Source organism: Schistocerca gregaria, chromosome 1 (assembly GCF_023897955.1).
Source record: "Schistocerca gregaria isolate iqSchGreg1 chromosome 1, iqSchGreg1.2, whole genome shotgun sequence".
NCBI classification, from domain to species: domain Eukaryota; kingdom Metazoa; phylum Arthropoda; class Insecta; order Orthoptera; family Acrididae; genus Schistocerca; species Schistocerca gregaria.
Window position 1 is genome coordinate 429,332,575 of NC_064920.1, and position 26,894 is coordinate 429,359,468.

General features: G+C 41.4%; 1 protein-coding gene across 1 annotated transcript in view; it reads right to left on the reverse strand.

Annotated features, from left to right (window-relative positions):
- LOC126352502 (ice-structuring glycoprotein-like) overlaps positions 1–16,130 on the reverse strand; it is a 104,838-nt gene extending 88,708 nt beyond the window's left edge. Inside the window, exon 1 of the mRNA XM_050002695.1 lies at positions 16,127–16,130. Coding sequence (XP_049858652.1) covers positions 16,127–16,130 — 4 coding nt within the window. The remainder of the gene's footprint in view (positions 1–16,126) is intronic.
- Positions 16,131–26,894: the final 10,764 nt, after the last annotated feature.

Below are 26,894 nucleotides of genomic sequence, written 5' to 3' on the forward strand. Positions count from 1 at the left end.
TTTATCAATGTAATTACTTTCACTTCAAAAGCGTATGTGTTGAAAATTCTTGCCATTTGTGGCTCAGGTTTAGTAGTGTAAGTAGGCTGTTTAGGGTTTTTTACTGGTAACGTCACGTAGCGTTCTGTATGAAAATCACTGGCTGTGCTGGGTGCAGTCTGTGGCTGGGTGGCATTGTTGTAATATTCGCCATTGTAGTGTTCGGCAGCTGGATGTTAACAGCGCGCAACGTTGCGCAGTTGGCATGAGAGACCGCACTTTAGCGTTCGTAGGATGTCAGTAATAAGCGAGAAGTGAAGCGAGTCGGTAGCAGGTCTGAAGCGAGAGATTGAGAGGAGCGGTGTGCCTTCCAGCCACTAGCTATGATTTACATGAGATTAAAATCGGATTTACAGAGATATCAGCTAACTATTATAATAATAGGAACTAATATTACTGAATTAATTTTTTGAGAAACTCAAGATTACTGAAGGTACGTTAACGCATTGCTAGTTGTAAGATTATTGTAAAAAGCAAGTCTCATTTGAACGTTTGTAAAATCATTTCATTCAGAATATAATTAACTTAACAGAATATAATAATATAATTATAATAGTATAATATAATAATATAATGTAAAAATATAATAATATAATATAATATAATATAATATAATATAATATAATATAATATAATATAATATAATATAATATAATATAATAATAACTTAACAGAATATAATTAACTTAATATTACTGAATTATATATATATATATATATATATATATATATATATATATATATATATATATATATATATATATATTTATACACGTCTTACATAACCCTCCACTGGGTTTCCTTAAAATTTTCCTACGTCGTTAAGTCATTTGGACTTGACGTAAGGAGAAAATTTGATTATAGAAATATGTGTAGTAATGAGTAAGATAATGATAGAATATTTCTTTCAACAAAGCACATACATATACTGTAAGAAGAATTTGTTTTCCTAAGTCTAACAAAGAGAATATTCAAAAGAGTATACATCATAATATACAAATAATATGAGTCAGTAAGTTGGAAGTGTACATCAGGTAGTAAAAGTTATTTATATTTCTAATAGTAGTGGATGGCTAAAACTAGAACATAGTTTATGTTTCATTATAAATTGACATATATTGGTACCATATTCAAGGAAGGGAAGTAAAGGAATTGGATAGCATTGTCAAAGCACTGGCAACTGTCTGTGAATGTACTCAAAAGTCCGTTTCTTTCCCTGACATAGCACAACACCAGGATTCTCCATGAGATTCCGCCGTCTCTTTGATCCATAGTTTTAGTGTAACCAAACGCTAAGTTAAACATCGAAGTGCCTGAGTTGCCGCATTTACAACAGGTACAAGTTCCAACTCCAATTGTCTATTAGTAATGATGGTGTGCATCTTGGTATGCAAGCACCTATTGACGTACATTATGACTGTGGTGTGCATCTTTGTATGTCGACAGGTCATAGAAATCATCGTAGATTGAAGTAACGTGGTTAAATGTTCACTTTGTTTAAGCTCCATAACCATGTGGATGTACAGGCATTATGGTAAAGGTATAATCATTTAGTCAAAAGGTTCAAGGATATTTTTGATACTGTTATTACCAAATTTTGAATCATCTCTTTCCTCTGTGCTCAAAAAATTATTTATTTTACGTTTAAAAGGACAAAATATTTCACCTTGTGTGACTGTAGATAAAGTTTATAGTTTTAAACAATTACATAAAAAACACATTTTTCATCTGTAGTGAATTTAGCCTACAATACATATTACATTATGTGACAGTCAGTAACATAAACAAATATATCTGTAAGTGGAATTTAGTAGTACATTTAGGCATCAATATTTTAAATAAAATAGACAAGTACTTTTATACAAACTATGTCACTTTCTGTGACTCTAAATAAATCATAATCTGGTGTGCATACAAAACATTACATAAAGACACTGTTTCATTACCTCACAGGTTGCGAAATCACAATTTTTGAAATATGAAAGTACATTTTGACAAAATATGTCACTTTCTGTGACTTCAGTATGTTCGGTAATGTGTTCGTTAGTTACAAGTCATATTATCAGTCGACTATATATAGTTGTGTAACACAAATCGTCTTTGTTCTTTAAGAGAAAACATTTGTATTTTACGTAGATTGCGAATCGGTATGCTATCATTTGGTGTGATCTGTTTTTTCTATGTATGTATCTAATGTAAAAGATATCATGTTCAATGCAGAAAAAAATTTTCGCATACCAATGTACATATAGTAAGCAATTTAGTGTCGTTTCTCTATCTGTAGCGCTGCGCTGCGCAGTGTCACCTGTTATCAAAATAAACCATTACTAAATTATATTCCTTACATGAACCATGGACCTTGCCGTTGGTGGGGAGGCTTCCGTGCCTCAACGATACAGATAGCCGTACCGTAGGTGCAACCACAATGGAGGGGTATCTGTTGAGAGGCCAGACAAACGTGTGGTTCCTGAAGAGGGACAGCAGCCTTTTCAGTAGTTGCAAGGGCAACAGTCTGGATGATTGACTGATATGGCCTTGTAACAATAACCAAAACGGCCTTGCTGTGCTGGAACTGCGAACGGCTGAAAGCAAGGGGAAACTACGGCCGTAATTTTTCCCGAGGGCATCCAGCTTTACTGTATGATTAAATGACGATGGCGTCCTCTTGGGTAAAATATTCCGGAGGTAAAATAGTCCCCCATTCGGATCTCCGGGCGGGGAATACTTAAAAGGATGTCGTTATCAGCAGAAAGAAAACTGGCGTTCTACGGATCGGAGCGTGGAATGTCAGATCCCTTAGTCGGGCAGGTAGGTTAGAAAATTTAAAAAGGGAAATGGATAGGTTAAAGTTAGATATAGTGGGAATTAGTGAAGTTCGGTGGCAGGAGGAACAAGACTTCTGGGCAGGTGATTACAGGTTTATAAACACAAAATCAAATAGGGGTAATGCAGGACTAGGTTTAATAATGAATAGGAAAATAGGAATGCGGGTAAGCTACTACAAACAGCATAGTGAACGTATTATTGTGGCCAAGATAGATACGAAGCCCACACCTACTACAGTAGTACAGGTTTATATGCCAACTAGCTCTGCAGATGACGAAGAAATTGAAGAAATGTATTATGAAATGAAAGAAATTATTCAGATAGTAAAGGTTGATGAAAATTTAATAGTCATGGGTGACTGGAATTCGGCAGTAGGAAAAGGGAGAGAAGGAAACGTAGTAAATGAATATGGATTAGGGCTAAGAAATGAAAGAGGAACCCGCCTGGTAGAATTGTGCACAGAGCACAACATAATCATAGCTAATACTTTGTGTAAGAATCATGAAAGAAGGTTGTATACATGGAAGAACCCTGCAGATACTAAAAGGTATCAGATAGATTATATAATGGTAAGACAGAGATTTAAAAACCAGGTCTTAAATTGTAAGACATTTCCAGGGGCAGATGTGGACTCTGACCACAATCTATTGGTTATGACCTGTAGATTAAAACCAAAGAAACTGCAAATACGAGGGAACTTACGGAGATATGACCTGGATCAACAGAAGGAACCAGAGGTTGTACAGAGTTCCAGGGAGAGCGTAAGGGAAGAATTGACAGGAATGGGGGAAATAAATACAGTAGAAGAAGAATGGGTAGCTTTGAGGGATGAAGTAGTGAAGGCAGCAGATAATCAAGTAGGTAAAGAGACAAGAGCTAGTAGAAATCCTTGGGTAACAGAAGAAATATTGAATTTAATTGATGAAAGGATTAAACATAAAATTGCAGTAAATGAAGCAGGCAGAAAGGAATACAAACGTCTCAAAAATGAGATCGACAGGAAGTACAAAATGGCTAAGCAGGGATGGCTAGAGGATAAATGTAAGGATGTAGAGGATTATCTCACTAGGGGTAAGATAGATACTGCCTACAGGAAAATTTAAGAGACCTTTGGAGAGAAGAGAACCACGTGTATGAATATCAAGAGCTCAGATGGCAACCCAGTTCTAAGCAAAGAAGGGAAGGCAGAAAGGTGGAAGAAGTATATAGAATGTTTATAGAAGGGCGATGTACTTGAGGACAATATTATGGAAATAGAAGAGGATGTAGCTGAAGACGAAATGGGAGAAAAGATACTGCGTGAAGAGTTTTACATATCACTGAAAGACCTGAGTCGAAACAAGGCCCCCTGAGTAGACAACATTCCTTTAGAACTACTGACGGCCTTGGAGAGCCAGTCTTAACAAAACTCTGGTGAACAAGATGTATGAAACAGGCGAAACACCCGCAGACTTCAAGAAGAATATAATAATTCCAATCCCAAAGAAAGCAGGGGTTGACAGATGTGAAAATTCCCGAACTAACAGTTTAATAAGCTACAGCTGCAAAATACTAACACGAATTATTTACAGACGAATGGAAAAACTAGTAGAAGCCGACCTCGGGGATGATCAGTTTGGATTCCGTAGAAATGTTGGAACACGTGAGGCAATACTGACCTTACGACTTATCTTAGAAGCTAGATTAAGGAAAGGCAAACCTACGTTTCTAGCATTTGTAGACTTAGAGAAAGCTTTTGACAATGTTGACTGGAATACTCTTTTTCAAATTCTAAAGGTGGCAGGAGTAAAATACAGGGAGCGAAAGGCTATTTACAATTTGTACAGAAACCAGATGGCAGTCATAAGAGTCGAGGGGGATGAAAGGGAAGCAGTTGTTGGGAAGGGAGCAAGACAGTGTTGTAGCCTCTCCCCCATGTAATTCAATCTGTATATTGAGCAAGCAGTAAAGGAAACAAAAGAAAAATTCGGGGTAGGTATTAAAATCCATGGAAAGGTTATAAGAACTTTGAGGTTCGCCGATGACATCGTAATTCTGTCAGAAACATCAGAGGACTTGGAAGAGCAGTTGAATGGAATGGATAGTGTCTTGAAAGGAGGATATAAGATGAACATCAACAAAAGCAAAACGAGGATAATGGTATGTAGTCGAATTAAGTCGGGTGCTGCTGAGGGAATTAAATTAGGAAATGAGACACTTAATTTAGTAAAGGAGTTTTGCTATTTGGGGAGCAAAATTACTGATGATGGTCGAAGTAGAGAGGATATAAAATGTAGAGTGGGAATGGCAAGGAAAGTGTTTCTGAAGAAGATAAATTTGTTAACATCGAGTATAGATTTAAGTGTCAGGAAGTCATTTCTGAAAGTATTTGTATGGAGTGTAGGCATGTATGGAAGTGAAACATGGACGATAAATAATTTGGACAAGAAGAGAATAGAAGCTTTCGAAATGTGGTGCTACAGAAGAATGCTGAAGATTAGATGGGTAGATCACATAACTAATGAGGAAGTATTGAATAGGATTGGGGAGAAGAGAAGTTTGTGGCACAACATGACCAGAAGAAGGGATCGGTTGGTAGGACATGTTCTGAGGCATCAAGGGATCAACAATATAGTATTGGAGGGCAGTGTGGAGGGAAAAAAATCGTAGAGGGAGACCAAGAGATAACTACACTAAGCAGATTCAGAAGGATGTAGGTTGCAGTAGGTACTGGGAGATGAAGAAGCTTGTACAGGATAGAGTAGCATGGAGAGCTGCATCAAACCAGTCTCAGGACTGAAGACCACAACTACAACACATAGTATCATATTCATTCTCCACTCTCCTTTGTACCTCGTGTCATCTCTGTGCATAGCCTATAATAAAATATTCATTGTTAATAATCATCAGCGCACGGCATGTCTTGAAAACGTATGATTACACTGTGGAGCTCTTAATGTATGATATTTACTATAATGCCTAATGAAATGATGAGAAACATTTCATGTCTATTGTCTTTCTAGTTGAGAGATTGCTAATTTTGTTTAATATCTAGTTTGTAGTTGCACTTTAGCACTGGTTAAAATAAATGTTAATAGGTGTACTAATATAGTTCTCTTATCTACAGATCCAGTAAATAATAATTTTATGATGTACTTAGAAAAAAAACGAGGGAGCACAAAAAGACATTTCCACTTCACAGGAATTGCATACATAATTTTTGTCAACGATTTGAAAACTTTTTGCAGAGTAAATTTTTGTGATGCATCACTCTAGTGTTAAGATGTGACATAGGTATTAGACATGGCCATCTTTACTGTACTATTTTTTCTGCTTGTGGGTTTGTCATATTAAGGTATAAGTTATTGCAGTTGTTCCTGCTGTCTGCCAGGCATAGTGCTACTAAATTTCACTTTGTATTACTCTGTTAAGCCAGTTTTACTACTGATTTATTTTTCTTGTTGCTGCACATTGGCTCATATTAGTTGTAATGTTGCATTTGCTATGCTGATTTAGATATACTGCTGCTTGCTTTGCCAATTTCAATTTTTTCTTGTCAGTACTGTTTGTGTTAATTGTTTTGTGCTGCTGCATTGTCTCGTCCCGTAGTTTAGTACATGAGTTCAGTAGATTTAAATTAGCTAAAGATGGAGTATGCTATATAAGAGAACGAGTTGTGATGAATTGGAAGAAATGCATTGAGAAATTATAAGAAAAAGGTTTGGCCAAAAAAGTACACTCCTGGAAATTGAAATAAGAACACCGTGAATTCATTGTCCCAGGAAGGGGAAACTTTATTGACACATTCCTGGGGTCAGATACATCACATGATCACACTGACAGAACCACAGACACATAGACACAGGCAACAGAGCATGCACAATGTTGGCACTAGTACAGTGTATATCCACCTTTCGCAGCAATGCAGGCTGCTATTCTCCCATGGAGACGATCGTAGAGATGCTGGATGTAGTCCTGTGGAACGGCTTGCCATGCCATTTCCACCTGGCGCCTCAGATGGACCAGCGTTCGTGCTGGACGTGCAGACCGCGTGAGACGACGCTTCATCCAGTCCCAAACATGCTCAATGGGGGACAGATCCGGAGATCTTGCTGGCCAGGGTAGTTGACTTACACATTCTAGAGCACGTTGGGTGGCACGGGATACATGCGGACGTGCATTGTCCTGTTGGAACAGCAAGTTCCCTTGCCGGTCTAGGAATGGTAGAACGATGGGTTCGATGACGGTTTGGATGTACCATGCACTATTCAGTGTCCCCTCGACGATCACCAGAGGTGTACGGCCAGTGTAGGAGATCGCTCCCCACACCATGATGCCGGGTGTTGGCCCTGTGTGCCTCGGTCGTATGCAGTCCTGATTGTGGCGCTCACCTGCACGGCGCAAAACACGCCTACGACCATCATTGGCACCAAGGCAGAAGCGACTCTCATCGCTGAAGACGACACGTCTCCATTCGTCCCTTCATTCACGCCTGTCGCGACACCACTGGAGGCGGGCTGCACGATGTTAGGGCGTGAGCGGAAGACGGCCTAACGGTGTGAGGGACCGTAGACCAGCTTCATGGAGACGGTTGCGAATGGTCCTCGCCGATACCCCAGGACAAACTCTGTGCCTAATTTGCTGGGAAGTGGCGGTGCGGTCCCCTACGGCACTGCGTAGGATCCTACAGTCTTGGCGTGCATCCGTGCGTCGCTGCGGTCCGGTCCCAGGTCAACGGGCACGTGCACCTTCCGCCGACCACTGGCGACAACATCGATGTACTGTGGAGACCTCACGCCCCATGTGTTGAGCAATTCGGCGGTACGTCCACCCGGCCTCCCGCATGCCCACTATACGCCCTCGCTCAAAGTCCATCAACTGAACATACGGTTCACGTCCACGCTATCGCGGCATGCTACCGGTGTTAAAGACTGCGATGGAGCTCCGTATGCCACGGCAAACTGGCTGACACTGACGGCGGCGGTGCACAAATGCTGCGCAGCTAGTGCCATTCGACGGCCAACACCGCGGTTCCTGTTGTGTCCGCTGTGCTGTGCGTGTGATCATTGCTTGTACAGCCCTCTCGCAATGTCCGGAGCAAGTATGGTGGGTCTGACACACCGGTGTCAATGTGTTCTTTTTTCCATTTCCAGGACTGTATTTTGACAGAGGAAATGAACAAAAAAGTAGGGTTTAGGGACAACAAGTTTAGGTAGGATTTTCTTGGAAATAAATGATGAGGTCACATAATGGAAAATAAATAATGAGGTAAGAAATATGTGAACATATAAATACAGAAAGCATCCTTGGATAGAATTTTTTGTTTGGTGGAAACGAATGTTGAAATAAGGCGAAAGATCTATGGAATGAAGTTTTGGGTTGGACTGCAGTATCAAATGTTACACTGAAAACAAACCCTGTCATTTCTTCCTGTGTTATTCTGCTATGTGTTTGTGTACTCTTCTGTATTTGTGTTTTTTGATGTCTTTATGTGTTTAGCTAATAAGATTTATTTAGTAGAATTTTTCTAATACTAAGCTTCATTCACTATGACGAGGAATACTGTTATCCCCAAATATAATTTGCATTAATGATATGTTATTTACTTTGTAAAGATGTTTAGACATAATTAATTATGTTCTGTTTGACTTCTCATGTGTGAAATTAATCTTTTGAAAACTATTCTCATTATCTTATATATATTTACTTGTGTCATAATTCCCGTAACACTAATGTACATGTTTATTTCTATTCTTTTGTAAAGCCTGTGTTACTACAAATGATATCTGCACTGTTATGTTCTTTAATGATGTATTTTGTACCCTTGTAATTGTATTCATATGTCATAAACTTGTAATTGTATAGACACCAGTTCTTCATATTAAGTACCATTTCACTGAACACATTTCTGTTGGTCATAGTATATGCACAACATGTAAAAAATTAAAAAATTAAAAAAAATTAACTGTTAGTGTTTGCACATGTGTTAATAATTCAGCTAGGGACTGGTTAACAGCATTGCTGGTTCGAAGGATAATTCCACAAACTTTGTCAGTGCGCAAGTGGTGGACTTGCTGTATAGTACAAGACTCTTCAGTGGTAGTTGTGCACCTGCACAATCGGAACAGATGGCTGCTGGCCGTCTCTACAAGAACTTAAGTGGGTCTGCACCTTTGATGATCCACCAATACCATTATTTCTACAAGGACTGCAGTGGCTCGGCACCTCTGGTGGCCCACCAATACCATAATCTCCACCAGGACTACAGTTGGTCTGCTCTGGGATGACCAACCTACCAATATTCTTCAAAACTTCGACTGACTGTGCTATGAGTTTGCTCCGTTGTGGCCCCATCACCTGTCTGCAGGTCAAGAGTCAGCACTGTCTTTTGTTGGAAGGACAACACTAATTCTTCAAGACTGCTTGGAAATCCACTACTTTCGTGTGCATTTTCTTTTACTGCACAGACTTTGCGAAAAACGCTGCAATTTTATTTTGATGGATGATCAGGACTGTCTTTATGAACTGAGAGAAAATTTTAGCTTTTGACCAACATTGTATCAATAAGTATGTGCATTTGATTTCTTTGTTATTGTAATTGTGGAAAAATTTTAATAAATATGTATTGGCCAGTGCCCAAAACAATTTGTAAAATTTTTTGTGGGGAGCATGGGGGATATGTAAGTAGGCTACTTAGGTTTTTATACTGGTAACGCCACGTAGCACTCTGTATGAAAATCACTGGCTGTGCTGTGTGCAGTCTGTGGCTGGATGGCATTGTAGTAATATTCGCCGTTGTAGAGTTGGGCAGCTGGATTTTAACAGCGCATAGCGTTGCGCAGTTCGCAGGAGAGGCCGCAATTTAGCGTTCGTAGGATGACAGTAGTAAGCGAGAAGAGAAGCGAGTTGGTAGCAGGTCTGAAGCGAGAGCTTGAGAGGAGCGGTGTGCCTCCCAGCCACTAGCTATGATTTACAAGACACTATAAACGGGTGTACAGAGACATCAGCTAACTATTATAATAATAGGAACTAATATTATAGAATTAATTTTTTGAGAAACTCAAGACTATAGAAGGTACGTTAACGCATTGCTAGTTGTAAGATTATTGTAAAAAGCAAGTCTCATTTGAACGTTTGTAAAATCATTTCATTCAGAATAAAATTAACTTTTGCCAGGAATATTGAATTTCTAATTATAATCCATCCCAAAAAGAATCAACGTAAAACTTTGTAAAATTTTATTGTTGTCAAGAAAAAGTGTAACAATGAATTACGTAATTTCAGTCAAATTAATTATAGAATAACGTCAACTTTTCTATTAAAGAATAACGTCCGCTTTGGTAATAAAAACAGCCATTTATTATGAAAGCCCACTAGCAGCTAATAGAGTATAGTAAAAGAGAGTAAGTATATTCATGATGCAGTTGGATGTAACAGTCAGATGGAGATCCAGCAACAGTAAGCTCCACTGCATCTCTGTAAAAGAATCTTAATACTAACTAAATTTAGTGGAAGGGGTTCAAGGCTTTCCTATTTTAGTTAGCTGGTAAAATAACGTCGAAAAAGCAGTTACGTTTACCATTGGAAATTTAATTATACTCACAAAACATTTTTTATAAATTGCACTATTGATAAAAGGAGGTATTTTAATACAGGATGGTAAAAACCAACTGCGTTCAACACAAATGTGAACGAATATTCCCTGAATGGGTTTCCAAGTTCTACAATGGATCAAAGGATGACCTATGCCATATCACATCTACAATCTAGGTTTAAATTAAGTTTCACAAAAGAGAAAACTATCAAAATTGTCTACAGTTACCCTCCATTATATTTAATTACTTATCTAACTTGTCGTAAATGACAGTGTCTGATGTGGCTTCTCAATAACTACACTCCTGGAAATGGAAAAAAAGAACACATTGACACCGGTGTGTCAGACCCACCATACTTGCTCCGGACACTGCGAGAGGGCTGTACAAGCAATGATCACACGCACGGCACAGCGGACACACCAGGAACCGCGGTGTTGGCCGCCGAATGTCGCTAGCTGCGCAGCATTTGTGCACCGCCGCCGTCAGTGTCAGCCAGTTCGCCGTGGCATACGGAGCTTCATCGCAGTCTTTAACACTGATAGCATGCCGCGACAGCGTGGACGTGAACCGTATGTGCAGTTGACGGACTTTGAGCGAGGGCGTATAGTGGGCATGCGGAAGGCCGGGTGGACGTACCGCCGAATTGCTCAACACGTGGGGCGTGGAGACAGTACATCGATTTTGTCGCCAGTGGTCGGCGGAAGGTGCACGTGCCCGTCGACCTGGGACCGGACCGCAGCGACGCACGGATGCACGCCAAGACCATAGGGGACCGCACCGCCACTTCCCAGCAAATTAGGGACACTATTGCTCCTGGGGTATCAGCGAGGACCATTCGCAACCGTCTCCATGAAGCTGGGCTACGGTCCCGCACACCGTTGGGCCGTCTTCCGCTCACGCCCCAACATCGTGCAGCCCACCTCCAGTGGTGTCGCGACAGGCGTGAATGAAGGGACGAATGGAGACGTGTCGTCTTCAGCGATGAGAGTCGCTTCTGCCTTGGTGCCAATGATGGTCGTATGCGTGTTTGGCGCCTTGCAGGTGAGCGCCACAATCAGGACTGCATACGACCGAGGCACACAGGGCCAACACCCGGCATCACGGTTTGGGAAGCGATGTCCTGCACTGGCCGCACACCTCTGGTGATCGTCGAGGGGACGCTGAATAGTGCACGGTACATGCAAACCGTCATCGAACCCATCGTTCTACCATTCCTAGACCGGCAAGGAAACTTGCTGTTCCAACAGGACAATGCACGTTCGCATGTATCCCGAGCCACCCAACGTGCTCTAGAAGGTGTAAGTCAACTACCCTGGCCAGCAAGATCTCCGGATCTGTCCCCCATTTGAGCATGTTTGAGACTGGATGAAGCGTCGTCTCACGCGGTCTGCACGTCCAGCACAAACGCTGGTCCAACTGAGGCGCCAGGTGGAAATGGCATGGCAAGCCGTTCCACAGGACTACATCCAGCATCTCTACGATCGTCTCCATGGGAGAATAGCAGCCTGCATTGCTGCGAAAGGTGGATATATACTGTACTAGTGCCGACATTATGCATGCTCTGTTGCCTGTGTCTATGTGCCTGTGGTTCTGTCAGTGTGATCATGTGATGTATCTGAGTATAGTAAAAGAGAGTAAGTATATTCATGTTGCAGTTCGATGTAACAGTCAGATGGAGATCCAGTAACAGTAAGAAAGTTAAGGAACAGTTTTTGGTTATTGCAGATAACGTTTGAGGGCCACGACGACGACACATTCTATGTTTTGTCGAAATAATCAGAAAATCACATTTAATAAGCAGCAATTAAATTTGTATGCGAAGACAGAGAAAGAGAATAAATTTCAAAGGGAAGATTTCATTTGTTATTATTAAGCAAGAGATAGAAATCCTAAGAAAAGGTTACATAGTTTGTTGTAAAAGGGAAGGTTATCAATAACACAATAAGTATAGAGGTTTCAGTATCAATTATGTAATTTGTTTCTCATGTGTTAGGAAGGAGTTTTATTGCTTTTGTTCATTTATTAGCACTTCTGTGTGGTTTCAAATTGAAGTACAGTTGTGGTGGCTAATTTGATACTTCAAATAATGTACACGTTGTATTCCATATAGGTTTCCTACGTTTCACATTCCCTGATTTGGATGAAAGTGTAGCGAACAAATCTCTGCTTTCGTGGATAGATACACGACGTCTTTCTGCTAAATGGTCAGGTCTTCTGCTGTTTAGTATAAATTTATTGTTATTGTAGAAGAACGACATTATTCGGTACATGTCAGTACGTTATAAGAGAAACGTAAATAAACTGTCATATAACTCGACGTTTCCTATCTCCCGCGGTCTTTAGAAAACTATATAATCAGAATTGAAGTGTAATATTTTAGTTCTTCTCGATTGTTATGGATCTACGTACACTCCCAGTTGTAAAAACGGAAGTTACAAACCAAAAAAACGTCAGTATTTGCAGTCGTCCGATACCAAATTCAAAACAGTCTCTTGCTGCCAGGCCACGCGGGGCGCTGCTATCGCTAGGAGTAATAAAAACGAGGCGTAGTGTCGCGACTGTTACGTTAGACTGTGGTTACATAAGTATATTTACGTATTAAATACAGACGAAAATATAGAACCAATGTCCGTTAGAATGTATTTTCGAGGATCGTATAAATAGTTCAGGTAAGTCGATCAAGAACATTTCGAGATTCTAGGAAACAACGTTAAACAACGGTTTGTCTTTACAATATAGTAGTATAGATGTTTCACGTACATAGAACAACACTGTGATAGAGCACTCCAACCTGCAAGAATCGACATTATTCGTAGAGCTCGGGCGCGGTGTGACTCTGCTATCACAAAGGAATCGAATGCGGGCGACTGCATCATCGGAATGCTTTATTAATGTACTGTTACGAAAATGAAATGATTCCTTTGTCCTCATAATCAGTTTCTGTAGAGCTGCATTTCTGTTTCTTTGCCACAGTGTCATACAGCATTGTATTTGAGATCATACAATGTCGTTAAAAGCGTATTTATGACAAGTGATACACATTGTCAAAATGAATAAAAACGACAGACTTCAAAGACGATTCCTCACTGGAAATAGAGAAATAAAAATTATTAACGATGTCCGGAAATGCATCGTTGCTACGGTATACGGCGCTGACTTATGAAAGTTCCTCTGACCACGCGCCGTGTGTTCCTTGGGGCTTTGTGATGGAAGCAGCGTACTGAAGGCAGCAGATTAGTCCGGTATTCATTTCGTGAGCGAGCTGAGATGGTGTTTCTGTACAGCTAAGCAGATGGAAGTGGAAGACAGGCAGATCCAAGTCCTCCAAATCTGGTGTACGCTCAGTCCGCCGCCTCCCTGCGCGTTCGTTTCTCTGACTCACGATGACACAAACACCAAAGAACGACTTAAAATGTTTTATGATGTAACTGATTCCTGTGAAGCTATTTGTTTTGGTATAGCAGTGCTACCTCTTAACCGTTTCCATCTTCTTTGCCACACACAAATACCACCCTGCGTTATATTAAGTATTGTGTAAGCGTAGGAACCGACGACCTCAGCACTTTTGTCCCATACGAACTTACCACAAATTTGCAAAAAATATCCGGACACGTTCAAAGGACCTTTTTACATCCATTTTGAATTAGGAATCCACCCCTATAGTTTGTCGGAGTCATCATTGCTCAACCTGTATTGTCTATTGGAAATGAGAATATTTACTAAAATATTTCATGAAAATGGGTGTGTGCAACATCAATAATAAGTGTATCTGTTTATGGACATGGATTTATAGCACTCCCTAAAATTACGGTTCTATTTATCATGCAGAGAGACGACAATAGAGGTGTTACAAAACGTGTACCGTCATCTAGCCGGCAATAAGCCTTAAGGACTGTTTCTGTTAAAATAATGGAGCACCATCTTAAATCTGGGTAATCAACCAAATTAAACTGAAATTTTTGATTTGGTGAGATGGAACAGGTATTAAGAGAATAGTCGCCAGGTACTCTTTTACCTCTAGCATTGTTAACTGTAATATTTTAATACCATGTTCAATTAATTTGGCGAGGATTCATTGCAGATTCCACGCCTAAACCAGTTTCGCGATATTTATCAGTGTTACTATCGCGGAATAAAGACATAAAAATGTATTTCACATTCACATAGTTTTGGTTTACAAGAATCAGTACGCTGAGGCAGATCTAGTACTGCGACAGATTGCTGACAGCATGAAACACCACATTGCCCTACGTAAGCACAACTTTCACAGTGTAGGCAGTATGTAAGGCGAATATACAATGTTTCTGGAAGGGGGAAGGCCCCAGCAGGTGGTAACGATAATTTATATGGTTTAGTGACTAATAGAAATCTTGTTGCATCAACTTAAAAAAAATCCTGTACGACACTTTAGTTAACTAAGACTGATACATAGTGGAAACAGATCCATATCGACAGATTTTAGTAACACACCTTCAACCAATATCCTACTTGAAAACTTGCAAGACACTTTATAACTACAGTAACACATAAAATTAGTTACCTTTGAAAGAAATGATTTGTAGTTCTTTTTGGTCTGTATGTGACTACGAGACAGAGCGGAACGGATACATTATTTAAATTAATGCCACGGTTTCTGTGTGGGAAAAAAAGATGGTGTGTGATGGAACTAATGAACCCCATTGGAATTTAATGTTCGGGTGTAATATTTCCAGAGAAGATTAAAGAATTTGTGAAATCTGATTGTGAAGGACTGTTTCGTGTATTGTATTCCACTATCGAATCGATGTAATTAAAAAAGCTGCTGCAGAATGTCGGCTGGCAGTAACAATAAGTATGATTTAAATGTAGTGCTTTCTTCTAAGAAATTTCACATACTGACAGACTACATTAGAAGTCAGTGAATATTCAAGAACCAGTGGCTCAATAAGAGTTCAACTCGCCTCACGTCCTGTTCCGAGTGTCTTTTGCTGTTCGATTTTTTTAAAGAAAAGGCTGGTCGTTCTGCTTTTTTTTGTTAGTTCATGTATGACACTCACTGCAATAGAACATAAATACCAGCCAAATCTGGTGTCACACACACCATCACGGGTATAGCCCATTTTACTGTTTATTGGGCACTACGATATATGTAGTGCTCTATCACCCTGTTCGCCTTTGTACTGGCTAATATGTGTTCTTTTCACTCAAATCGTCATGTATTGTCAGTAAATAACAAACATGAAAATTGTCCTTTGTTAACTACGTATGAATTTATAAGGAAAGCAAATCTACATGAAGGATTAAAAAGAACTTCGATTATTGGACTGCGTTGTTCCTGAAATAAGGTAAATGACAATGCGGTCTCTAACCCAGAAGAATTTTATTGACATTGACAACGGCCGTGGAAACCTACGGTTACATTTAAGGTAAATATAATTCCGATCCTCAGGTTCCGACGAAGGTTTACGGAAGGTATCCCCTGGGTTTGAAAGGATATCGCTACATAATAACATATCACTTATTCTCAACTCAGAAACTTCCCTACTAGCTCATGTGGCAACTGGCTGAAACGAATGCCAATTATATAATAAGACGGATTATTTCAAACTGAAAGCTGTATACATTCGGGTAGCTGTGAAACAGTGGAACCAAAACAGGACAGAAAAAAAGGACACCCCCCCATTCCACGCACATACAGTCACACTCACGCATATAGGCTCCCAGTTGGGGTGCCCTCTGCCTAAGGCTACTAGGATGCAGTTCCACAGGCAGCTTTACTCACAAGATACTGAATGAAAAATGACAGTACACTGTCTAGCAAAAATAGAGTGAAGATGTCAGTGTAACTTCGTATATGTACACATCATTGCTAGTATGGAAATTATTAGAGCTGCAACTCTCTGTGATTGGTAGAATGCTCCCCAGAGGGTATTACAGTTGTTCATCTTTAGTGTTGGTAACGGGGCTGTTACGGAATGTAAGGGAAGTGAATGGTGTCAGATGTTGCGGCATCACACGGGGCTGGTACCGTACGTAAGGGGAATGAATGGTGTCAGATGTTGCGGGATCACTGTCAAGAACAAGAAGGTACAGCATGAGACAGACGCAGTGCTGAGGGGAGAAACGAGAACAGAAGTTGAGAGCAGAACTGTGTTCAGCTAGAAGGCCCTATGATATGGGACAGATTGCAAGTTTTAGCGTGAGGGGTGGATTCCTAATTCAAAATGGATGTAGAAAGGTCCTTTGAACGTGTCCGGATATTTTTTGGAAATTTGTGGTAAGTTCGTATGGGACAAAAGTGCTGAGGTCATCGGTTCCTACGCTTACACAATACTTAATATAACTTAAACTAACTTAGCTAAGGACAACACACAACCATGCCCAAGGGGGGGGGGGGGGGGGGGGGAGACTCGAATCTCCGACGGGGCAAGCCGCGCTGTCGGGAAATGCATCATTGCCACAGCAGATTGGGCTGACGAAGGAAAGTTCGTGTGACCACTTGCTTAACGTTCCTTGTGTGTTGCTGGCTGTGTGATTGACGCATCGCATTGTACGTCGCAGAATGGTCCGGTATTCATGTCGGGAACAACCCAAGGTGGTATTTGTGAGTGGCAAAGAAGATGGAAACGGTTAAGAGGTAGCACTGCTATACCAAAACAAATAGCTTCACAGGAATCAGTTACATCACAAAACATTTTAAGTCGTTCTTTGGTGTTTGTGTCATCGTGAGTCAGAGAAACGAACGCGCAGGGAGGCGGCGAACTGAGCGTACACCAGATTTGGAGGACTTGGATCTGCCTGTCTTCCGCTTCCATCTGCTTAGCTGTACAGAAACACCATCTCAGCTCGCTCACGAAATGAATACCGGACTAATCTGCTGCCTTCAGTACGCTGCTTCCATCACAAAGCCCCAAGGAACACACGGCGCGTGGTCAGAGGAACTTTCATAAGTCAGCGCCGTATACCGTAGCAACGATGCATTTCCGGACATCGTTAATAATTTTTATTTCTCTATTTCCAGTGAGGAATCGTCTTTGAAGTCTGTCGTTTTTATTCATTTTGACAATGTGTATCACTTGTCATAAATACGCTTTTAACGACATTGTATGATCTCAAATACAATGCTGTATGACACTGTGGCAAAGAAACAGAAATGCAGCTCTACAGAAACTGATTATGAGGACAAAGGAATCATTTCATTTTCGTAACAGTACATTAATAAAGCATTCCGATGATGCAGTCGCCCGCATTCGATTCCTTTGTGATAGCAGAGTCACACCGCGCCCGAGCTCTACGAATAATGTCGATTCTTGCAGGTTGGAGTGCTCTATCACAGTGTTGTTCTATGTACGTGAAACATCTATACTACTATATTGTAAAGACAAACCGTTGTTTAACGTTGTTTCCTAGAATCTCGAAATGTTCTTGATCGACTTACCTGAATTATTTATACGATCCTCGAATATACATTCTAACGGACATTGGTTCTATATTTTCGTCTGTATTTATACGTAAATATACTTATGTAACCACAGTCTAACGTAACAGTCGCGACACTACGCCTCGTTTTTATTACCCCTAGCGATAGTAGCGCCCCACGTGGCCTGGCAGCAAGAGACTGTTTTGAATTTGGTATCGGATGACTGCAAATACTGACGTTTTTTTGATTTGTAACTTACGTTTTTACAACTGGGAGTGTACGTAGAGCCATAACAATCGACAAGAACTAAAATATTACACTTCTATTCTGATTATATAGTTTTCTAAAGACCGCGGGAGATAGGAAACGTCGAGTTATATGACAGTTTATTTACGTTTCTCTTATAACGTACTGACATGTACCGAATAATGTCGTTCTTCTACAATAACAAAAAATTTATACTAAACAGCAGAAGACCTGACCATTTAGCAGAAAGACGTCGTGTATCTATCCACGAAAGCAGAGATTTGTTCGCTACACTTTCATGCAAATCAGGGAATGTGAAACGTAGGAAACCTATATGGAATACAACGTGTACATTATTTGAAGTACAACTGTAGTTTAATTTGAAATCACACAGAAGTGCTAATAAATGAACAAAAGCAATGAAACTCCTTCCTAACACATGAGAAACAAATTTCAGAATTGTTACTGAAACCTCTATACCTATTGTGTTATTGACTACCTTCCCTTTTACAACAAACTATGTAACCTTTTCTTAGGATTTCTATCTCTTGCTTAATAATAACAAATGAAATCTTCCCTTTGAAATTTATTCTCTTTCTCTGTCTTCGCATACAAATTTAATTGCTGCTTATTAAATGTGATTTTCTGATTATTTCGACGAAACATAGAATGTGTCGTCGTCGTGGCCCTCAAACGTTATCTGCAATAACCAAAAACTGTTCCTTAACTTTCTTACTGTTACTGGATCTCCATCTGACTGTTACATCGAACTGCAACATGAATATACTTACTCTCTTTTACTATACTCAGATACATCACATGATCACACTGACAGAACCACAGGCACATAGACACAGGCAACAGCGCATGCATAATGTCGGCACTAGTACAGTGTATATCCAGCTTTCGCAGCAATGCAGGCTGCTATTCTCCCATGGAGACGATCATAGAGATGCTGGATGTAGTCCTGTGGAACGGCTTGCCATGCCATTTCCACCTGGCGCTTCAGTTGGACCAGCGTTTGTGCTGAACGTGCCGACGGCGTGAGACGACGCTTCATCCAGTCCCAAACATGCTCAAATGGGGGACAGATCCGGAGATCTTGCTGGCCAGGGTAGTTGACTTACACCTTCTAGAGCTCGTTGGGTTGCACGGGATACATGCGGACGTGCATTGTCCTGTTGGAACAGCAAGTTCCCTTGCCGGTCTAGGAATGGTAGAACGATGGGTTCGATGACGGTTTGGATGTACTGTACACTATTCAGTGTCCTCTCGACGATCACCAGAGGTGTACGGCCAGTGTAGGACATCGCTCCCCACACCATGATGCCCGGTGTTGGCCCTGTGTGCCTCGGTCGTATGCAGTCCTGATTGTGGCGCTCACCTGCACGGCGCCAAACACGCATACGACCATCATTGGCACCAAGGCAGAAGCGACTCTCATCGCTGAAGACGACACGTCTCCATTCGTCCCTCCATTCACGCCTGTCGCGACACCACTGGAGGCGGGCTGCACGATGTTGGGGCGTGAGCGGAAGACGGCCCAACGGTGTGCGGGACCGTAGCCCAGCTTCATGGAGACGGTTGCGAATGGTCCTCGCCGATACCCCAGGAGCAATAGTGTCCCTAATTTGCTGGGAAGTGGCGGTGCGGTCCCCTACGGTCTTGGCGTGCATCCGTGCGTCGCTGCGGTCCAGTCCCAGGTCGACGGGCACGTGCACCTTCCGCCGACCACTGGCGACAACATCGATGTACTGTGGAGACCTCACGCCCCACGTGTTGAGCAATTCGGCTGCACGTTCACCCGGCCTCCCGCATGCCTACAATACGCCCTCGCTCAAAGTCCGTCAACTGCACATACGGTACACGTCCACGCTGTCGCGGCTTGCTATCAGTGTTAAAGACTGCGATGAAGCTCCGTATGCCACGGCGAACTGGCTGACACTGACGGCGGCGGTGCACAAATGCTGCGCAGTTAGCGCCATTCGGCGGCCAACACCGCGGTTCCTGGTGTGTCCGCTGTGCCGTGCGTGTGATCATTGCTTGTACAGCCCTCTCGCAGTGTCCGGAGCAAGTATGGTGGGTCTGACACACCGGTGTCAATGTGTTCTTTTTTCCATTTCCAGGAGTGTAGTTATTGAGAAGCCACACCAGACACTGTCATTTACGACAAGTTAGATAAGTAATTAAAGATAATGGAGGGTAACTGTAGACAATTTTGATAGTTTTCTCTTTTGTGAAACTTAATTTAAACCTAGATTGTAGATGTGATATGGCATAGGTCATCCTTCGATCCATTGTAGAACTTGGAAACCCATTCAGGGAATATTCGTTCACATTTGTGTTGAACGCAGTTGGTTTTTACCATCCTGTATTAAAACACCTCCTTTTATCAATAGTGCAATTTATAAAAAATGTTTTGTGAGTAGAATTAAATTTCCAATGGTAAACGTTACTGCTTTTTCGACATTATTTTACCAGCTAACTAAAATAGGAATGTCTTGAACCCCTTCCACTAAATTTAGTTAGTATTAAGATTCTTTTACAGAGATGCAGTGGAGCTGACGCTAAAATGGTTAAGTACTTAGTTCTATCATCGCTAGTCTCACTGAACTCTTCTGAATTCTACATGATATGTGTGGTCTGGCGTCTCCTTACCAGCAACAGGTCCCAGGTTAAAACTAGTCAATTCCCTAAAAAACACGCCCAGAGCGTTTTTGCGCGAAAGTGATAGGGAATCACGATATAGAACGAACAGACACCACCATGAATGTTGGACCTTTTGAGCATTTTTTGAACGTGACGATTAACAGCCATCAAGTAATATATAAAATGCATGTTTGATCATAAGCCCATACTGTACTTAATACCCAAATATCGACAGGCTTCAGTAACAGAGCACCTTCACAGATTAGTGTTAAAACAGTTGAAAGTAGAAACATCTCATCTGTCATTACATACGTGACCATTATTTACATAATGACAGATGTTGTGTCTCAAACTGTTTTAAATCTAATGCGTGAAAGTGGCCTGTGATTGAAACCGGTCGATATTTGGTTTTAAATAAATAAGCATATGATGGTCAAAAATACATTTTATACAATACTTAAATAATTTATGTGGGATTCAGATGTGATAGAGGCCTGATTCTGGACAGCATGGGAACGAAGGGGCAGGTATTCTTGATATCACCGTTCCGGTCGACCGCAACGGAGAATCGCTATATTGGACTCCGAGCACACTATAACCGCTTCACATCTGTACCTGCCAGCTGACAACAAACAACAGACTTCCTGCAACCACCTCTGTCATTCCACGCCTTTGAATGGACGCCAGTAGCATTCGAACCACGAACTTACAACCTCATGCGAAGCAAGTTTATTTAATTTAATCGTGCGGCTAGGGTCCCCCGTCGGGCACGCCCTTCGCTGGGTGCAGGCTTTCAATTTCACCCTTCGGTGACCTGCAGTCGATGAGGATGATAGGATGCTGATGAGGACAGAACAACACCTAGTCCCTCGGCTGAGAAAATTTCCGGACCCAGCCGGGAACAGAACCCGGGACCAGAGGATTGACAATCCGTTACGCTGACCATTCAGCTACTGGGGGCGGACTTGCGAAGCAAGTACAGACGACTTCGTTAGAAGTGGAGTGGTCTAGTGATCGTGAAGCATGGGCTGCCGACGAACGGCGTCTCATTGTAGTGAACAGTAAATCATGGTTGTGCAATACTCCGGATGACCATCGCCAACGAGTACGACGACGACCTGGAGAGAGTGGTCCCATGCTTCCAATGTATTGGAGAGGCGCATCGATGTTACTCCTGGTGTCATGACGTGATAGCACAACGGTACACCAGGGATATCATGCGTCCTCATGGGTTCTCTCTCGAGTTCCAGTTTTGTGGTGCCATTTGTCAACAGGACAATACTCGTCCACAGTGGCAGATGTCTCTATGAACTGCACACGTGATGTTCAGACCGTGGTGCACTGAGATACCACACAAGAATAGTTGGCGACAGTTGGAACCAGAAGCACCGTGGACGTGCGTCCGCGGCAGGAACATGGCTGCGCGTAAATCAGTCAAGCTGCCCGCAAGAATCACGCTTCCCAGAGCGGCAAACCCACCAGGGAGAGAGACGCGCCCTTAAGTAACAGTGCACAAGCAGAATTTGTCAGTTACAAGTCATAAGAAGGTCCGAGTCTTGCTAGGGAGTTCCTCCAGAACGTTTGTAGTGTCTTGCAGTCGTCGAGTGAGATAGAAACAGTGGCCAATATACAGACTATGTTTAGTCTTCAGGAAAAACAGAATAGTGAGTAGAATTGTCTTGTATGGACAGAGACCGCCTGCCAAAGGATTTAACTAAGTTGTGTTAGTAGTAGTAAATAGTGTTCCTCGAGTAGCACATCAACTCAGAAGATTGGTTTTCTTCCGACTTTAGTTCAGAGAACATTATTAAGTTTGCGTTCTAGGAACTGTAGTCGACGCAAGACACATAGGCTAAACCTGTATCCTACAATTGCTGTAACCAGCGTTATCAAAGGTGAGTAATATACTTTATGTTCACTATCCTGCGTTACTTTCATTGCGTGTGTGCTGCCGTAGAACACATGCATCCTTCCCACCACGATACCTTTACTAGTCTTACGCCCCGAGTTCATAGCACAGACACTCATACCCCGAACAGAATCCCTGCATATGTCCCCAATAGAACCTGTGTGGGACCAGCTCGGACCTGAATTCCGTCCCCGCGTCTGTATATAGTCGCAACTTCTGTGGGCCAGCTTGCCTCAGGATAGTAAACTACTGGTTTATGTTCGCCCTTCCAAACCGAATCACTACGTTCGTTGAGGTCAATTTGATATTAATAGGTGGACTCATATTGCCAAGTTAATTATAAATTTGACTCGGTTTTGACTGGAGAAACATAACTTCTTTTCGTTTCGTTCTTTCCTTATGGATGCTTTATTTTCTTGTCAGGCGACGTACAGGAAACCTCATGTATCTGTCGTTTTTACGTGGAACAGTCTTTAACTAATTATCACATTTTTATTATAATTTAACGTAGTTATTTCTTCCGGGAAAGTGACGTTTATTGTCCTGATTTTGCATTGCTTCTTATTTTTTACTGAACTGCCCGTGTTGGACACACGATGGTATTTTGGCATCAGTATGTTTCACTTTCTTTTGGCATATCAAAGCCTTCACTTGTGACTTCTGCGTTCGAACTCAGAAATCGTCAGCAAAACCTCTAATATGCGAAGAAAATGTGATATAATTACCTCAACATAAGAAGTCAGGCTAAAATAGCGTCATTCGGCCAATACAGACAATTCTACCATCATGAAAATGCAGTCGAACATAATACCAACGGACGACGATTAATCACGCTTTCCATCAATAACTACTTTTACCAGGCATGAACTGCGTCAATATTGCATCAGACATGGTTTGTAAATTATCAAATAGTTTACTTTCGGTTACTTCGGTAAATTTTGTTCTCATATTCATCAACGCAAAACGTTTAATGATGAACAATTCATGCCCTAAAACGCAGCAACTTGTTAAGTAAGGAAATGACTGGCATCAGCAATAAGCAAATTCAAGATATGGCAGACAAACGGTTCAATGTTGACAGAACGAAAAGGGCAGAGAATTATATCGTATAACTTTTTTTACCATAGCAATGAAAACCTGGCGTACTGCCCTCTCGCGCACTGCTCATAATCTCTAAACGATGTCTCATAGTTGGCTATAGCATTGTTTCGCTGACAATCGGACAATCTGCAATTTAAATCGTTGATCACACGTCGGCAGCTGTGTATCAATGTTGCCTTTCAGTTCTACAACTGTGTACAAACGCCTAATACACCTGCCTGTATTTCAGTAACCCGCAAGTAATTAATCACCGACCGATAAGTCGGGAGATCTGGGAGGCCACAAAACGTCACCACTCCTTCCAATAACGTGGTTACCAAATATTCTGCGCACTGCTGCCATTGAAATTTTAACACAATGAGACGAAACACAAATTTTGATTAATCAAACACTCATTTGCAGGAAACTGTTTTATTTCAGGTGACAGGAAAACGTCAGTCGTGGCAGTGTACAACTGAGATATAATCGTGGTTGCCCGCCCATGTTCGTCCTCGAGAAAGAAAGGGTCGATTACGCCCATTGAAGGGACAATGCAATACACTGTGAACAATGCAATACACTGTGCCTTTCTGTGCAAGGATTGTTTGTGGATCTTGTAAGTTTCATCCACGTATCAGTAACGGCAGCTTTATATGTTGACGTAACCACTGAGGTGAAAATATACCTCAATATTCACCAACAGCACATTTAAGAAGCCTTCATGACCCTCATTTCTGTCAACAGATAGTCATTCGCTCTTCATAACCTCTTTAATTTACGTTTTTCACAACGTGTCTCTTACAGCCTACGGTTGCAGTTTGAAATCATTCCGTAAACATCTGCCCACACTACGGCTTGACATATCCACAACTGGCGCAATTTGTCTCACAAGACCATTTGAAACGTTGACTGCAACCTGCCCTCTCAGTTTCTGTGAGCAATACTCTCTGGGCCCTCTTTGCTATTTAAAACCGAAGTGTGCTTTCTGTTACCTCAAAGTTTTCCACCGATAACCTTGTTGTAGGAGCCGACGACACGGAATAGTACCGTCTTATGCTGAAATGACGACACTATTTCCCGTCTAACAGCGATACGAGAGCCATTGTTTCTGTTGAATGCCTCACAGCCACAACACGTTCGGGTTTGCTCCATTGCTCCATCTAGACAAACATCATACCTACCTGAAACAGTCAGTGTTACCAATAACATGATTTCATTTTCAGAGATTAATGAAATCACCTAGTTTGCCTGCCGAACTCCGTATCTTACTTATAACAGTCACAGTACATCTTAATCCGCTCGGCATCACTTACTGAAATACCGTTACCAATCCTATGTTATTTTCAAATTAACAAATATACAAATATAAACCATTGAGCGAATTCCTGCAGCATGAGGCATCTGCAAATAGATGGAAACGAATACTTTGCCAAAGAAGTTTGTCGCGCGAATATGGTGCGCGAGACAGCGTGTGATGTACATCGACGGGAATCTTGAGTAGGCGGCGCCACGAGGAAGGTGGCGAGGGTTACCCTGTGCTGGGAGCAACCCTTACATGTGCCGCAAAACGACTGGGTCACACCTGGAGTCATAGCGCGACCTAGGGCTAGTAGAAAGTCGTGGTTTGGAAAGCTGTAATTTGGAAAGGAGCTCCTCTTTTGCATGCAAGACAGCTTTGGTCGCACAATGCAGGTGTTCCGGGAATGAGATAGGCGGTTAAAGCAACGGCTGGAGGTTTATACAGCCGTCAGTATACTGTCATTGCGCCCTAGTTGTAGTTACACAAGAGTACTCTATAATTGCACGTTAATCTGAGTAAAGTCATTATTGGGCACTTATCTGTGCGTTTTAGTTGTTCGTCATGCAAATTGTAATTGAGTCTGCCCTTGTGGGGCACTATTAATTCCACTATTTCGTGACTGGTCATTTGTTTCCTTTAATCGCTCATGTCACAAGGTTTTCATTCACATTGGCCTGGTGAGGTCATTTCTTTGTATGCATGTTGTAACGCAAAAAAAATATTTGTGACTCCTTTTCTTTGTTATCCGTGTAATGTAATAGAATTAATATGTGCCGTGACTTATACAAAAAAGAAACACACATTAATGCAATGTCTCAGCATAAAAGAGAAATAACAGTGTAGCCCGACGTGTACAAGAGCTCTGTAAACCAGCTCAGTTCTCGGGGTAGTTGCTTATTTATCCAACACTACTGCTATTATTCGAGGCTCGTGAGAGGTCGTGTGCCTATTGCACCAGAGAATATTTGCCAAGTCTGTTCGATGTACACTACTGTAATACGTAACATCGTGGTTTCGTCTCGATTCCCCAACATAAGATAACAAGAGTAGGCTCTACAAATGAAATCCTATAAAGGAAATTGAATCTTGAGACCAGACCTTTTCTGCCTGGGATGTTACTTCGTTGTATAAAGAAAATCTGTAAATAAAATTGTTAAATAATTAGTAGCTGCTTCCGGTCTCGTTGGATATCAAATAAAGTTAATTGTCCTAACCGACAGCACGTCGCGTAGATAAGCTAAAAGAAAAATGTTAAAGATTTTTCTAAGATTGCGCCTAACAATGAAAATTCTTTGTTAAGGCCCGTATCTACTGACAACAATACTGGTATCAGACTAATAATAGATGAACCACATACACAACTTCCTTGGTCAAACTAGCCATTATATTTTCCGAGTTTTAAGTATAACTTACACTATCAGCTGCTACAGCAAGATGAGCTTTACACAAGAACGTCCTCTTAGGTCCGAATCCAAGCAGATTAGATAATTCAAAGACAAAGGAAAGATAGTTCATGCATTGAAGTGCAAGAGTCCATGGAATAACATGTCGTCCCTTGTAGTTCTATCTCTTCTTCTTTGGCTTACTTGTCGATTATTTATAAAATTTATCGCAATATTTATTTACATTTTTTTAAACCCAAGCCCACCCGGGAGAAACAATAGAATGGCCGCCTGGTATGGCTGGGTCAAAAGGATGTATTTGAACCGGACATACCACAGTACTGTTCAGTTCTTCCCCATGATTATTCATGTATGTTTATTCTGTTAGTTTCTAAAATCAGTTTGCACATGTTATCATTTAAAATATGAATGTTTTCTCAAAGGGTAAGGGAGAGCAAGTATAATCTCCTTATTTGTGTGACAGAAGCTT